An 18539-nucleotide genomic window follows, 5' to 3' on the forward strand; every position below is an offset into this window, starting at 1 on the left:
ATTTTACAGGCTGATATCTCAACAACTTCTAACTCAATTTATATACAGTGAAACCTGTCAATAAGCATACTTGTAGTTTAGCATTTCCTCTCAATAAGTATGAAAAATTTGATTCACCAAGTTAGTAGGTAGGAAAATAGAGGTATATTAAGTATAAAGGGCATTAAGCATTAAGCATTAAGGTGTGAGATTGAGAATATGCTTAATTAAAGGAAATTTTGGGTCATGTGACAGTACAGATCATGACCCAAGAGAGAGCCACTTTTTGTACAGGCCACCTCTATTTTGTCAAATGAATGTGTAATGTAATGAAAACTACTATTAAAACTTATTGTTCATCATGTCTGAGGAGCTTGGATGTGTACAGAACCCAGATAGAACACTCAAGGATGCTAGTGAAATTGTTTTCACTTATTCTAGAGAAGCTTCCCCTATCAATCTCTCAGCTCTGCTTCTAGATATTCATACTTCCACTAGTATTCATCCACAAACAAGTACAGTCAATAATACATCTCTACCAAAGGATCCTGCCCATAGTAAAGTACTAAAGTTGAAGCATTAAAAGCTACATGGAGGCTGTCCAATTACTTTCAAAGCTTAATACACTCTTTCAGAGTAAGATTAGTACTAAGTTTACTAAGGTTAGAGTACTTTTCCCAAAGCTTACAAGAAACTTATGTAAGAAAATAAATAGTTCTCTTGAACAGACTGATATTCAGTTGTTTTTTAAGTAGACAATGTATTATTGAGTTATATACTACAAATAAGGAAATTTTATTACTTTACTTAAGCTACTATTAACAAGCATAACCTCTTATTAAGTATGGCCTCACTTGTCCACAGTAGGTCATGCTTAATGACAGGTTTCACTGTAGTTCAAAGTATGGTCTTATACTACTCATTAAGAAGTATTTTTTAATGATTTTTATTTGAGTCTGTTGTGAGTCAATAATTGTGTGGAAAATGGCTATTTTGGTACTTTTGGGGGCTTTCTCTCAATTTTTAATATTTTTGCTTGAGCCCTAGAGCATTTTATTTGTATGAATACAAGCTAAATATACTAATTTACAGAACTGTAAAATGTTGTGGTTTATAGGAGATATGAATTTTTTACCTTGTTGTAATATTTTTTTTACATACTGTACAAGTTACTATATTGGGCAAGAAATGGATTAGCTGTATTGTAAAATGAGTACTCATTTCCTTACAGTCCTAACACAAACCCTCCTACTCTACTACTTATATTGCCTCTCCTTTATTGTCCTCCTTTTTTATACTTGTCTTTCCTTTTTGTATTCACATTTGTACATTTGTATTGTTAACTAATACTGAACAACTTTTTCAATATTCTATACACTTGTATACTTCTTCCTACTTTACAGTGTAAGTAACAATTAACAAGAACAAGTCTGTAGTAATACTTATGTACATTTATTCCTATTGTGCTACCCTTATGTGTGTCCTCCTTCCCTACCTGTTCAATACTTAACATTACTCTTAATACACCTACACTACATTATATTTACATTCCTTTGTATTAAGTATGTTAATATATTAAACAGAAGTAGTAGTCTACTACTCATATCTGTCTAAGTTGAGTCTGTACACACTTTCTACTTTACCTTCTACCTTTGAGTCAGAATGTCTCAGATTTGTAATCATTCATAATAACTCAGTTTACTATACCTCTGATTGTAAAACATAGTCAGAGTATACAACATACACATTCAGACATAGCTTTGCTTACAGCTCAAATCAACTTGTTTAACACTCTAAATCTTAACACTAGTGTACTACTCACACTTACTATACACTGTTTATAGTGTATCCATCTCCTTAATCTAGCTACCTACTCATACTAATACTAATACTAACACTTATACTCACACTCTTAGCTAGTCAATCTTACAACCTGTTTCACAAGTACAACCTAACCTTTACAACCTGTACAATCTCACAACTGACAGGCACACACTATTCAACTATTCAACTTGTAAAGACTGAGTAACAACTAAAACATAGTAACAAAGACTATATTAAACAACCTAAGAATGTATTCATCCTCTTCTGTCATAAATACTGTTAGAAAAAGAATGAGGTAGGAGCAGCTTGTTACACTATACTACAAGTATTGTAAGTGTCTCTTTACTAGTATCTACTACCAATTCTAATAACTATAGTGAATTTGACTTACTTTCTACAGGTAGCTTACTGTATAGTAGCCTATTCAGATGTTTGTACACAATGTGAGTAGTGTACAGGAATAGAGATAGTAGACTTTACTGATTTTAAGATGGGTGATACAGAGTGCTTGTAAGGGCAGGGTTAACTACAGACACTGTTATTACTACTAAGCCTCTTAATTCTCTTATAGTCAACCAGTCTACTAAGTGTACTACTATTACTATGTATGTGTTCTCAGATTATTTTCCTCCTTAATTATTGTAGATAATAATGAATTGTATAAGTGTTCTAGCCCTTACACATCTTACCTAGTGTAGGATTTAGAATACATAATAACTATGTGTAAAGAGATATACAAAACCTTCTTAACAGACATAACTTTACTACCAAATAGCTTTGTAGTGTTCAATTCATTAATAACAGCTTCTACCTCTTTAGGAGTCTCTATAGTCACAAAGGCAAAGTTATAAGAATCCTTAGTATGTAGGTTATACATAATTAAAACTTTTTACACTTGAAAGAGGGGAAGGTTATAAACAGTTGAGTCCCTACTTTGTAAGATAAATACACACACAACCAACTTTGATAAAGACTGTCTTGAGAGCTTCATCATTAACATCTGTTAGACAGTCTAGACACATACAGATTGTTACCTTGATTAGAACTCTCCCTTCTTAGCCTGAACTAATTACACATGAGTATTCTTAACATACAATTTAAAAATACCTTACTCTTTATCATCTCTAGTATCTCTACAGTCCATGCCTCAGTCCCTAGTAGTAGGGCTCCTACTCCTAGAGTAGTAAGGCAGGGTACTGTCTTTAGGTACAGAAAAAGGGTCAGGAACAGATAGCTAACTATTATTGTTTATTGTACCTAAACTATCACTATTTACTATAGTAGCCTTCTAAGTAGAGATACTAATAACACTGAGTGTGTTATAAGGTGCTAGCTATCTTAGTAAAGGACAGGATAGGTAGTCAGAATAGAAACTTGGAGAAGGGTAAAACAAGCTGTGTAAGACAGAGTTAGTAAGTATTGTACAATAGGTAGGGACAAAGAGTAATAGTAAACATGAGAATTAGAAGATAAGAGCTGAAGATACATTCACATTCAGAAGAGTATAAAGGATGGAACAATACATAGTATTAAATGGTGGAAAGGTTTAGCTAGGTTTATGTTGAGACATCTTTAAATACTTAAACTACTATTATTTAACTATTTCTGTTCTTCAATATGATTTTTACATAAACAACCAGCCTCAATCCTATTACTGGCTGTCAGCTAAATACAGGTGGATACAAAAAGAAAACTAGGCTGTTGTTACTACTACTACTACTTAAGACATAGGTCTGCCTTAAAACTGGGACAAAACAGAAGGATAGTGAATATAGTGTCATACACACACAACATGTATGTTCTGATACATTCTGATCAGAAGGGCTCAGTCGCATCAAAGTCGCATCATCCTCATGTCAGCAATCCTTCGATTACGTCATCATTGCCCACACAATAGTCTTGGTTACTCAACTCAGACTAGTTGGGTTCCAGACTCTAGTTCCAATTCACAAAGGCAAGACTCTGAGCCTTCAGACAGCTGGTTGATTGATACAAAGGGGACTTGGATCCAGAGTCCTGGATGGGTTGATACAAAGGAGACAGTGGTGGATTTGTTCACAAAGGACTAGTAGCTACAAAGGACTCATAATTTCTATAAATACCCTCATGTAATTCATACTTTCCAGCAATCAAGTTACTCTCTACTGTGACTCTTAGTGTGTAGTTTGACAGTCTCCTCAGTAAACATTCCATCTTGCCTTGTCTTGTCTTGTATTGCCTTGTTCTGAAGTGCAGCTTTGTTGTTCCACACTACTCTTGTCTTGTTAATTGTCACCTTTAGAACTTGTACATTCTGCTCAGATCTACCTATTCCTTCTCACTCTTGACCCCTCTCAGTGTCTGTACCTTGCAGACTCAACTGACCTCTTCTACCTCAACTGGTACTTGAGATCAACAATAGCTAACAAGTTAAAGAAATACATACTAATAGTAGGTGCTGGGTGCTAGAAGGACATACTGTCATCCATGTCAAGTGTTGTAGTTGCTAGAGCTGGATAAGATGGTTATAGTAGTGTAAGGTGGATTGTAGTAGCTTACTAACTAAAGAATTGCAACTCTGTAACTTGAAAGATGAATGTTCCTGTTATTTGAATAATAATTGGATACAAAGAAAAATAATACCTATTAAGAGATATACAGCTTTGTATAGATAACTATTCTACTACTAGAATGTACTATTATACTACAGTTCTACTATACTATCAAGTAATATATAATACTATATAATTATACAATTATAATACTATTCATTATAACCTTATACAATATTATATAGTACTATAGTCTTATACAGCTACTGTACTATTGATTATACAGCTATTTGAAATTATATAGTATTATAGTCTTATACAGCTACTATACTATTGATTATACAGCTATTTGAAATTATATAGTATTATAGTCTATACAGTTACTATACTATTAATAATACAGTTATTTAATATTATACACAACTTTAAGTTACTATATATAAATATGGTTTTTTTGGTTTTCCTGATGAAAAACAGTTAAAATCTATGTATTTCAGTTTTCACAAGACAAGAAAAAGAGATAATTGAAAACTAATTTGATAAATACATTCTACTATTAGAAACATGAATTTAGCAACGTATTTGAAGTAATTCTATCAAGGTTTGAGTGAGTTATAGTACTTTTCTGTATTTTGCAACTTTGTGAAAAAAAATCACATAAACTATACTATAGCCAATATTTTTGCAAACAGCTGTAACAATTTTCTTTTTGTCAATATAATATTAGATTTGTATCTATGAGTGTATTACTGTACAGTAAAACCTCTCATTAAGTATTACCCTTAGTAGACATAAAACATAATACTTATTAAGAGGTTATACTTGTTAACAAGTAAAATTCTAGTGTTTACAAGGGTAGTGGTAGACTTGAAATGTTATACTTAATAAGAGGTTTCACTGTATATAACTGTATACAGTATACACTGTAGCTGTACTTGTGCTCTTGAACTCAAAAAACAGTTGTATTTTTACAACCATACCCTGTACAGACCTGTACAGAGTACAGTTATACTTGTATACAGTGTGCTCAGATCTCTACTGTCTTTACCTAAATACCAACATATTATTAGACATGATTCATGAAGGCAGAGAAATGAAGTCAGTTATTAGATTGTAATTGTCTGTCCACTATCCTTTACTGACAAGGAATATTCAAAGGGTATTTTGCATTTTGCTTTGCTTTCTCTTTCAATAACACAAGAATGTACTAATTGGAGGTCCAGCACCTCAGAATAGAAAATAACAACTCTTACTTCATAGATTGCTGGGAGTCTATCGGAAATTCGTGATCTTGAGCATTCATTCAAATGCTGAACCATATATTACATTTTCCTATTCAGGCACACTTGTTTATGTTGGTAAGTACTACTCATGACAAAGCTCTTTCCAAATATAATCTGTCTTCCCTTTAACCTCCGCTATTCCGACTCTCCAATTTTCTATATCAGCAATGAGGTAATATCTCCACACTAAATAGATGTTGTTTCAGACAAGCCAGAGACAGTAATACTGATATTACTTACTCCACGAAAGACCTAAGACTATATAATCAAATGCAGTCTCATAAAAGTCAGCTTGTAAGATGAGATACAAGCGTTCTTCTGTTATGTTTGGCACCCATCGTTTTAATCTACTGGATGGTATGAACAGTATATGCTTTGGAAGCGTTTTATTCCGTCCGTCAAAATTCAGCTCTGCATCCTTGAGTCTGTCATAGTTTTCCTTTGATATATGATACAATGCGAAATTAGCGTCGTATTCAAATTTTATTTTGTTGTTCGACATCGATTCTACTGTCTTGATGTAATTTTCCAAAATATGCTTTGGAAGTGTTATGAACGGTGAGCCAGTATCCGTAAATGTTGGATACATCCTTGATGTGATGGGTCGTGTCTGATATGAGATACCCATATCGAAGGAAAGAGGATTGTCATAGTTCCAGTTGCCCTTTGGAATCCATGTGACTTCACTTGATTGTGTGTATCCGCCAATGTGTACTTCACTCACTACTTTATCCTTGTTGTTTAAGGGAATCTTCAGGTTTAGACCAATTGTACTATGGTTTCCTCCTTGTTTTTGCATTAAATTGTCGAGAACGGATACAACCTTGTAGTCCTTGTCACCTATGACACATTTGTCCATTGTTCTTCCGAATCCTATGATCCCTTCAAAGTATATTTCAAGGGAAGTACGTAACTTCTTGTATTCGTGCTTATCAAGGAGTGCAAATTCTTGATCTTCGATTGTCATATTGCCAATTGTAAAAGTGTTCCTTTGAAGTTTCCCTTTAATTCCTTCAATGCAAGAATACTCTATAGATACCTCCTTGCAACAGTCCGTGCCTTGGCTTGCTCCTTTAGCTGTGCAAATCTTTTCGTAGATTTCTTCGCTTATGCACGTCATTGAGGAACCAGAATCAAACAACAACGTTGCTGGATCCGATTTCGGATTTGTTCCGAATCGTACGTTAACCCATGCACGAGTGTAATTGTTGAATACGCAAAGTGTCATGAGAGTTGTGGCGGATGGTTGCGGCTTGCCAGCTGTTGATGACTTGTGCGCGGGTTGTCTGTGCTTGAAGATTTTCATCAGCTCACTGAGTCGACGTTTAGTCTGCTTCCTCCCGTCCACGTTCGGAGGATTTCCTAGCTCCAAGTGCAGTGTGATAAATGACTTTGGCGCTTGTGTTGCATTACCTGCATTTGTTGATGTAGCCAGTGTTGAACTCGATCTTCTTTTTGCAGATGAATGATGACTTGAGTTTGACCTTGTTTTTCCATAACGTGACATGTTTCTTGAGTATTGTAACAGCCAGAAGCACGAGTTTCATAAGAAAGATTACCTTCGAGTTGCCGTCACACAGAAAGTGACGGTAGTATAAATATGATTAGAATTCGGTTGTTGCAGGGTAATTGACTGTGGCGTTCCTTATCATTTTTCTCCATTCGGTTACGATATATAACGTAAATATGAGCACTCTACTAAAAGTAAATACAATCAATATAGTACCTTTGCTAGTGTGCAAGTGATCAACTGTGGAGTGTACTTACCAGGTACGGATGGAAGAAAGCCAAGGCGGAGTCGATGAACAAGGAAGTCGACCAATATAGAGAGAGATAAGATGGTGAATGTCCAGTTCTCTCACATTACCCTCAGTAGTAAACTATCATTGCGAAATATCGTCTTGCGAGTGCCAGTATAATCGGCACTGTAGTCGGGGACGAGTCCGAAATTCACGGGAAATTTTTGATGTCACGTGATGTCATAGCTTTGCTTTCTTCAACAGTGCAACGGGTATCTCGTGCCACGACAACAATCTTTGACACATGCGTCTACAACGTTGATATCTCTCAGACGATAGTCGAAAAGGTGAAATAATCACCATAACGACGGGGACAGTATACTAGCCACCGATACAGCCCTTTGCAGCGCAAGGTCGTATGAACATTTCATGCTACACCCATTTTTTGTCGACCCACGGAGCGCTTGTATAAGTTGTATTCCTCTACTAATGTAATTGATACCAGAACATGACCCGCCAGTATATTACCATACCTTGACAACTCTCCAGTCTTTTTACTGTATTGACAGTTGTGTTCTAGAATAAATTTATTTGCTCTGTCAAAAGTTATTATATTCGAATTTGTGACATACCCTTTATATGCTGCACAGATGTTTCTAATCATTATTGTAGGTAGTGAACTAATTGTCAATCACAGACATTAGCTGGTGCAGTTCTTCCAAAATACGTTCCCGAAGATGACCATTATTAATATCATCTAGACTTGCCCCCAATTGGTGACTACTGTTGCAGCACCTCATGTAGGCCATTTAAGGCCATTTCTCATATTATTATCTACTACAACTGTTTTACAACATAAAAAAAATATAATCATATATTACAACATCTTATCTAAAAAAAGTTGGTTTTAATTTTGTAAAAAATAAAAAAATAAAAATTTTATTGATTTTATAAAATGACAATTCAAAAGTTGTGCTTCAACGTGTCAGACCCACATGTGGGCCACCTGTGGGAAAGACATTTTCCCAGCATATCTAAGTGCATGTTTGTAAGGATTTGATTTACTGGTTTGTATTTTGTTATTACTACATTGCTGATTGTGTCAGATTATTGTACAGTAGGACTCACAAGTGTATATATTCTCATTGTAGTTAGTTACACTTTCTCCTCATGTATCTACATGTGTATACCCCTATAAAAGACAGTATCAACTGCTGGGTAAAGGGTATTCTTTTCCCCTAACCCCTTGCTTGAGTACTAGGTTATCCCAGTCAGTAGTTGAGTGAACTAAGGGTGATTAGAATTCTCTTATGAGAAACAGTGAGTTTCCTTACATATTTTTGACTGTACCCACCTAGCATTGAAACCTCTTGCTGGACACTGAGGAACTGAAGGGTCTGATCAACCCTAGGTCTCCCTCATTGTCTAGTACCCATCAGGAATTTTTAGTGAGTAAAGTTACAATTTTTGAGTAGAAACAGAGACTACTTACTAGATTGGCCCCTAGTAGGTTCACAATGCTTCAGAATGCTGTAGAATGCTTCTGGAACACATTAGAACATATTAATATGGACCAGCACTGGATATGCTAGAGGTTTGCATTAATTGGATAGGTTGAGGACCAGGCATCTGTGACAGTAAAAAGGAATAAACAGGTGTGTATCAAGTTTACAGACAATGGACAACAAGATTACCTATTGGTTATTGATTACAATGTGGCTGCCAAGCCTTGACAGACAATTCCTGGAGGTACCCAAGTCTGGATATTAATACTAACATGCTAGGAAGTAAGTCCTCATCCCTTGTAGGTTGAAGGCAACCTGATAAACTTATTCTAGGTAATAAGTCCTTGTCTACACAAGGCTGGAGGCACCCTGATGAACTAGTACATACTAATAATGTAGAATTAAGGTATGTAACTGTACCAGTGTATATAGTTAGTCAAATGTGTACTGTAGAGTAGAAACTAGTGAGTACTCACACTACTAGGCTTGTAGGAATAGTAAATAGTGGTACAGAGAGCAGAAACACTCAGACAATTGTTCTTAAGGATTCAGACAGTTGAGTTTAGGATGAACAGGTGATTGGATTCAAGGATTCATCTAATTGAGTACAGAAGGTTGGATTTAAGGATTCAACTGACTGAGTACAGGTGATTAAGCTTGAGGATTTGCTTGATTGATTTCAGGCTACCAAGTTTGAGGATTCACTTGATAGAGGACAGGTGATTTGGTTTGAGGATTCACCAAGTCAATATAGAGAGCTAACAGCAAGTATTAAGGAATTTGCAAGCTAGTACAAGAGTTATAGAGTGTATATAGTTAGTATTAGTAAGAGTGTGGATAAGTATCTAGTGAGTGTACTTACTTCAGAACAGAAACACATTGACAACAGTAATGTAGAAGGCAATGAGACACTTTAGACCCTTTTAGACAGTGAAGAAAGTAGCCAGGACTTGAAGAACAAGAGTAACAGACAAGGCTAGGAGAGCCAGGCATTAAAACTACAGAGAATTGATAAGGAACAAGATTTCTAGAAGGCAAGTAAGACCTTCAGACACATTACAAGAGCTAGAGCAATTAAGATAGACATAGGACATGTCAGCCCATTCTACAGATCAATAGACATTGAAGATTTGAATAAGAGAGCATACAAGTTTGATAGAATGTATCAGGAAGAGGAGAAAGCAACTCCTTCATCAAACAAGAGTGGACTCAATAGTATAGTAACAGAAAAGTGTAAAATGCTTCAGACAGGCTACAGAACAAAAGCCAGACATACTACAGTACCTACAGACAGTAGAGATCAGAACTATCAATCTAAGAGTGTAGAAGAAACACTCAAGAGTCTAGACAAACTATTGTATTTGTAGAAAGCAAAAGGAAAGTGTAAAGTAAAAGGAAAACACAAAGTACAAGGAACAGAACAAAAACTGGAACTGTCAGGCATTCAATATGATTGTGAAATCGATTCAGACTATCTAAGCAAAACAGACATTGTATCAACAGAACAGTACTTTAAGGATAGTAAAAGTGAACACAAATTGGAACTACAAGGATCAGTACTTGATCTAGAGGGTGAAAATCAAGCATACACCTACAAAATCAAGTGTTTAACCTTATACATGGCAGATATTAACTACACATTACACAGGAGCAATGTACAGGAGTACTACAATAGATACAACACTTTAGCCAGGTCTAGGAATAAGAGAGAAAGTAAAATACCTGGATATATACAGTCTTAAATAGAAATACCAAGTTTTTCAGGACATCAGAGTACCCCTTACAAAAATAAAAGGAACAAACAATCTCATAGTAATACTTTACAATTGAAAGCAGTCCCAGGCAAGGCAAACACTAGTAGTATTAGTGAGAACAATATTGATTCAGAGTGTAGCAAACTATACAGTTCAAAGCTACATATTAAGTGTAGCAAGTATAAGAATAGCTTGAACAGTAGTTCAAGAACAAACAATGGACACAAGTATAGCAAAGTACTGAATAATGTTCAGAAAGGTAGATTTGTATCAGCAAGACCTTTAGAGAGTCTAGCAAAGAATAACTATGTATACAGAGCAATACAGAGCTCTTGTTAGGAATTGTAAAATACAGTAACTAAGTTTGGAAAAGCTTAACTCAAGACTTGGGACTGAGTAGTTTATATACAAAACCCTATTGGTCACAAGTCTAGAGATTGGCCAGATCAACTAGGCTACCTTTGTTGTCCTGCTTAGTAAGAACTCCAGCTCAGCATTATTAACCTCTAATCATTACTAATGGGTGATCAATCCATCAGCAGAGAGAGGGGACAGGAAGGAGTAGGTACCAAGTCAGTTAGGAAAAGGTAACAAAACCTGAGGACAAGGTCTTTATCTCTCCAAGGTTAAACACATACTCTAGCACAGCATTACTTGATAACCTCAACCAAAGACAAGGCATTTAGAATGCTTGTATGGAGAGGGGATCTGGAAAGAGTATAGTGTCCAGAGCAAGAAGTATAAAGGAAAAGACCAGGAGAAAACCTGAAGAGATAAAAGGAAAATATTATACTTACTTACTACATAGCTAGCTAGGAACACTTTGTACAAAGACAAAGGACCATTAAAGCTAGGAAAGAGCCAGAGCCAATACTCTGTAGCTCTATGCTTGAGGAGGACTAGTACTAGTGAAGGAAAGGGAACTGAGAGCTCTAAGGAGAGACTACAGGAAAGTAGTCTCCTTTATACACTTTGCCCATATAGATGGGAAAGTAATGAAGTCATAAACATGAGGACTACATGAGGACAACATGAGGAATACATGAGGCAATCTAGAACTTTGGTTGTAAGTTCTATGATTGAATACAGAAGCATAAAGATAAGGCTAGAAGTTAATAAGGATAATTGTCTCCTAAACTAAGTCTATTGAAGAAGACTTAGGGAAAGATCTAGAACATTAGTTGTCAGTTCTAGGGTGTACACAAGGCAGTCTAGAACTTTGGTTGTAAGTTCTAGGGGCAGTACAGAAGCACAGCCTTTTATATTACAGAAGTCATAAGGAGTCATTAGAAGTCATAATACTCCACCTCATGAGAAAAGTGTATTACAAACCAGTGTACAGGAAGTACAGGTCGAGTCAGACAGAGTCATAGGAACAATAGAGAGCTCCACTCCATGAGAAAAGCATTACACAGCTTACACAGCATAACTAGTCAGGAGGACTCATAAGGAGTCATTAGAAGTATGAGAGGAAGTATAGAAGACATAACAATACAGTAAAGGAGTCATTAGAAGATTAATCTAGGATACAAGAAGACACAAACTAGTGTCAGCAGATTAATAGAAGACACAAACCAGTGTAGCATACAGTCTAAAGGATTAGCCAGCTCCACTTCATGGGAACAACAGTGAAGGGAGTTACTAAAGTCACTAGAGTAACATCACTCTAGCAAAAGGTATATAAGGAGGCCAGTTTGGCCCTCAAAAGATAGTTTTATCAACTTAAGTTACCTAGTACTTGGAAGTACTCTACTACCAACCTACTAGGCTACACTTGCAGCTTGACTAAAGCAGGACTCCTCTACCCTCTCACCATACAAGTCTACAAGTCTTACCCTCTATACTCTATTCTGTTACTATTCCTAAGGATTAGGACTAGTACAGTGAGTATATCTTACAGCTCTAGAATACAGAGAAAGGGAAATTTTGACTCAGGATCAGACCCAGACAGTAATAATTCAGATTCCTCTTCATCCAATGACTACAATCAAAGTAATACTTTATTCAAACTGTCAGACATCAATTTGAGTAATACTGAAGCTACTAAGAAGTGTAAGAAATGCTTGAGGAAGAAACAGAACAAAGAACTCCTTAAATTGAAGATACAGATGTACAGTACAGAACTAATAGCTCCTACAGTATACTCAGGTGAACCAGACTTGCAGAAGTATACAAAGTTTGTTATTAAAGTCAATCAGTACATGAAACAATCAGGACTTCATCATTTCCCTAAGAGCCAAGTAGGGATAATGTCAGGTTTTATTAAGGGAAAAGTAATGAATTTCTATTTACAAAAGATTACAAACTATGAGTATAGATGGACACTTACTCAATTCTTTAGAGGACTAATAGACTTTTGTTTCCCTTCCAACTTTGCTGAAATACTGTAAAAAGAGTTCAACACTTCAAAACAAGGTAATAGGAATATTCAGGATTATTTGTACAATCTAGAGATGAAAGCTACAAATCTAGGAAACATTTCTTAGTGAGAATTGACTAGACAGGCATGGTATGGATTGAATTCCAAGTACTAGAGGCAATTATGATTAGATTACTTGAATCCAGACACTGTAGATTACTCAATCTTTAAGGATAGGCTTGAGAGTATTAAAAAAGCAAATGAATCCATAGGAATCAAATGGCACATAGATTCCAGACAACATTTTAATATGCAAGGATGTAATAATGATTCTTAGAGTGATTATTTGCATACAGACAGTTCTGATAATTCAGGAAACAATCAATTCACTCTACAGGATAGTAAAAGCAATGATTCAGACTATAGTGACTCTAGTCAGGATACTATACATACAAGTAGCACAAATGCCAAAGGAAAGACCAGGCAATTGTATTATCCATTGAGGAACAATGACTAGCATGAAAGTAAGACAGAAAACAATTACAGGACATATGTTACAGGTTTCAAACATTATTCCCAATCAAAATTGGATGAAATAAGAGTAAAAGGACTATGTTTTATTTGCAAACAAGATGACCACTTAGCCAGGAATTGTCCTACTTGTAATACAATCAGATTGAACAATGTGTAGGATGATAGTTCATCATCTAGTAGTGTTAGTATCAGTTACACTACTTTAGATAAGTTAGCAGACAACTTGGACAGTAAGAACTACATAGAATTAGAGTCAATTACAGACTATGACACAGATTCAGACATATCTAGTAACAATATACATGTTTTATTGATTTGGATACTTTGTGAAGGCACTATTAAGGATTCAGTAACAGAACAAGAGAGTTCCACAACAGAACACAAGTTCAGGCATGTAAACAACACATTTGAAAGAGCAAATTCAGTATATTCAAGACCTTATAGGACTATAGGACTAAGGAATAGTATAGTAAACAAGCAGAACTGTATGAAACAGTACTAGATAGCTACATTGAGGCACAGACAACTGTATAAAGTATACAATAACATTTTATGCTTGAAAGCACAGGCATACAGTGTAGAAAGGATTCTACAAGACTACAGATATGTATGGCACATGGAAAGGACTAGGAAACACACATACAACTATTGTTTCAAGGAATCTAAGACACTACAGACACAAGGTAATACATATATGAACATTTCAGAGACACTACTACCAATTCTTAGGGCCACAAATCAAAACAACACTCTTAAGAAATACAGGCTGTTCACAGACAACAGGAATGTGTACTAGGACATCAGGAAAGGACCTGAGAATGTTAGAAGATCGGAATATAACCAGCCAGATAGTATTATGGTTTACAAGACAATGCAAATAGTAAACTGTACAAGTAGGACAATCTATCAAGTATTACTAGACTATAAAATACAACTACTCTTGGATACTAAGAAATATTTCAATCCAAACAATTCACACAGGTATTCTATTAAGTTAGAAGGCTACATTATGTATCAAAAGACAGAAATCAGTACATTGAGCAAGGCAAAGTGTATATACATTAAGAATAAGATGATACTGCTTTAGAATAAGTATTAGGCATGGAGATACATTAACAGTAATAGAAAGACACAGACATACACATACACAGTCGATTCTATTCAGTACAGGAAGGTATTTGAAAGTGAAGAACTGCTTCAGACAATTTCAGGACCAGGAGAATGTTTAGACATTCAGGCATATTAATTCTATAACATTAGAACAGACATTTCCATCTTCAGGATTGAAGAAACAATCAGTACAGAGTACAATCAAAGTAATTCACATAGAACAATGTTCTATAAGGTACAATTGGATGTTACACTATGAAACTATTCAGTTCATGATGAAGAATTGTTCAGAAACGTCAGAACCAGCTCAGACTACAAGGATATATTGTACAGAACACAGTTTCAGGAGAACATAAGGTATTATATTGTAAAATACACCTTCAGACAGTTAGGATTCATTAGAATAGACTCAGAACACTCTATCAGGCATATTATGAGTATTACAGACACTCAAACAGATGTGCTAGTGTGTATATACTCAGGATACATAGTAAGAATTAAGGTATTCAAGCTACAGGATGACAATTACAACCTACAGGATGTAGAACTGCTACAATCTATGTACTACAAGGATAGTAAGACACTACTGAGATCAGGAACAATCACACATTGTATGGAACAAAGTACAGAAGTTCAGAGCATGACTTCAAGCTAGAGAACAGGTTCAGAACCTGGACAATCTGCTCAATCCACTCAATCTGCTCAAACAGATTATCACACTGCTTCAAGGGAAAGCAAAGGCAATATGCATACAGCTAGTGAATATCAGAGCAATAATGAATTAGTAATGATTGAACAGACTATTCAAGCATTCAGGAATGATACTTTGATGATACAAAAGGAAATAGAGTATTAGGAAGCTCTAGGACATCTATTGAACAATGATACAGTTCAATCTACTCTAGGAATGAGTAGTTACAATCAGTTTGAAGTACAAAAACACACAGAAGACCTCTCCAGACAATACAGATATGTTCTAGGACAGTACCAGATGTTTTACACTGAAAATAAAGTCATATTTCGACAAGAGGGTGAGAGGCACACACATTACATTGTATACACACTCTTTGAGCATACAATCATGTTTGAACATACAATTTTCTTACTTGAGATACTATGAAACGATTTCACAAAGGACTTTGCAGGACTAGACAGTATTAGTACTACAGGAAACAGGACACACAACAGGTACACAAGGAAAGAATACATTGGCACAAGGACAAGGACACAGAAAGACAGGAAGTCAGTACTAGAGCACATTGATTCACACATGGATTTGCCAAATGAACAGAGAATTGGTAGCATATACTCAGGACTTCAGGCAGTGCTACTACACATACAGACAGAACATTTCATTGAGACATACATGGAACAACACAGTATACAGACAGTTACAGTACTCAGGAAAGTAGAGAACACTACTTAGACATTTTGTGATAGAACATCACACTATGAGATATTGAAAGTATACTCAGACAATTCAGGAATTGAATCAATTGACTTACAAAGACACGAACGAGTTGAGACACAAGGAAACAGTATGAGAATACAGTAGGACATTCATCACACACAGAGATACCACACATATACACACATATCTAGTAATATTAGGCTCATACCTCACAATCTCATTGAATTCAAGACAATATTTTCATTCAAGGACAGATATTACACTCTACATTACACTCTACAATTAGTATTTGGACATCAAGCTCAACAGGATATCCAGTTTTGCATCACAGTTGGTTATTGCATGCAAAAGAATACACATTTGAACATATTCTACCAATACAAGTACAAGGCACTATATTTGCAGGAACTAGTCTATTGGAAAAATCAAGGACATAGTAGAGGAATTTCAGAATACATCTCTACTATGTGTTATTGTATTACTATCCTACAGGAACAAGAATTCACACAAGGTCAGTTAGAAGCTACAATGCTAATACATTCTATTGAGGAAGAAGGCTATAGCTTTGTTGATCAGGGATTTACCTCTGTGCTTCCTGAAGATGTGAGAGAAGAGAATATTTGCAATTACTACACTGCCAGAATTTCCACTTCTGTACATATCAATCTACACTGTGTGTCTCAGAATACTCAAGAGCTGAATTGTCATATCTCCCCAGGAACTCCACCAATTCCCTTCTAAAAGTGTTGTATCAATAGCAACAATCAAGGGGCAACTTTCCTACTAATTGACTATATGGTAATATTGACTATGTTTAATTCTATTGACGTTTTATCTAGTTTCACATAGTTTGGAACCATACTACTCACTGTCCAGAATGCTACCACTGTCTCAATACTCACTGGATCGACTTCGGATCACTTCAGAGAGGCAGTACTACATCATAATAATGTTTCCCATACACATGGGCAAGTTATTTCTTTATTTACTTGTTACTAATTGTTACTTTAAGTAAGTTTTCTGTCTTTTTTCTGATTTTTAGCATTTAGGACTAAATGCTAGAGGGTGAGTGTAAGGATTTGATTTACTGGTTTGTATTTTACTATTACTACATTGCTGATTGTGTCAGATCACTGTACAGTAGGACCCACAAGCACATATATTCTCATTGTAGTTAGTTACACTTCCTCCTCATGTATCTACACGTGTATACTCTTATAAAAGACAGTATTGACCACTGGGTAAAGGGGATTCTTTTCCCCTAACCCCTTACTCGAGTACTAGGTTATCCCAGTCAGTAGTTGAGTAAACTAAGGGCAATTAGAATTCTCTTGTGAGGAACAGTGAGTTTCCTTACACATTGAAAGTATACTCAGACAATTTAGGAATTGAATCAATTGACTTAAGAAGACATGAACAAGTTGAGACACAAGGGAACAGTATGAGAACACAGTAGGACATTCATTGTGCACAGAGATACTGTACATATACACACATATCTAGTGATATTAGACTCATACCTTACAATCTTATTGAATTTGAGACAATATTCTCATTTGAAGACAAATATTATACTCTAGGTTACACTCTGTAATTAGTATTTGGACATCAAGCTCAACAGGATATCCAGTTTTGCATCACAGTTGGTTATTGCAAGTAAAAGAGTACACATTTGGAGATATTCTACCTATACAAGTACAAGGCATTACATTTGCAGGAACTAGTCTATTGGAAAAATCAAGGACATAGTAGAGGAATTTTAGAATACATCTCTACTACCTATTATTGTATAACTATTCTACAGAAGCAGAGAAACATGCAAGGTCAGCTAGAAGCTGTAACACTAATACATTCTATTGAGGAAGAAGGCTATAGCTTTGTTGATCAGGCATTTACCTCTACACTTCCTAAAGCCATAGGAGAAGAGAATATTTGCAATTACTATACTGTCAGAATTTCCACTTCTGTACATATCAATCTACACTGTGTGTCTTAGAATACTCAAGAGCTGAAACACTATATCTCCCCAGGAACTCCACTGATTCTCTTCAAAAAGTGTCATATTGATAGTAACAATCAAGAGGCAACTTTTCTACTAATTGACTATATGGTAATATTGACTATGTTTAATTCTATTAACGTTTTATCTAGTTTTACATAGTTCAGAACCATGCTACTTACTGTCCAGAATGCTACCACTGTCTCAATACACACCAGATCAACTTTGGATCAGTTCAGAGAGGCAGTAATACATTATGAGGATGTTTCCCATATGTATGGGTAAGGTATTTTATTATTTACTTGCTACTAACTATTACTTTTGGTAAGTTCACCACCTTTTTCTACTGATTTTTAGCATTTAGGACTAAATGCTAGAGGGCAAGTGTAAGGATTTGATTTACTGGTTTGTATTTTGTTATTACTACATTGCTGATTGTGTCAGATCATTGTGTAGTAGGACCCACAAGCACATATATTCTCATTGTAGTTAGTTACACTTTCTCCTCATG

The 18539-nt window shown here is 35.5% G+C and overlaps 1 protein-coding gene across 1 annotated transcript; it reads right to left on the reverse strand.

The window, feature by feature from the left end:
• Window positions 1–5699: 5699 nt before the first annotated feature.
• Window positions 5700–7164, reverse strand: FOMMEDRAFT_32033 (acid protease; the record flags this gene model as incomplete). The annotated part of the gene is made up of 3 exons (XM_007271375.1): window positions 5700–5803; window positions 5858–6903; window positions 7031–7164. 3 exons carry the CDS (start codon window positions 7162–7164, stop codon window positions 5700–5702), a joined length of 1284 nt encoding a protein of 427 aa, XP_007271437.1.
• Window positions 7165–18539: the final 11375 nt, after the last annotated feature.

This window comes from Fomitiporia mediterranea (assembly GCF_000271605.1).
Source record: "Fomitiporia mediterranea MF3/22 unplaced genomic scaffold FOMMEscaffold_17, whole genome shotgun sequence".
Taxonomy (NCBI): domain Eukaryota; kingdom Fungi; phylum Basidiomycota; class Agaricomycetes; order Hymenochaetales; family Hymenochaetaceae; genus Fomitiporia; species Fomitiporia mediterranea.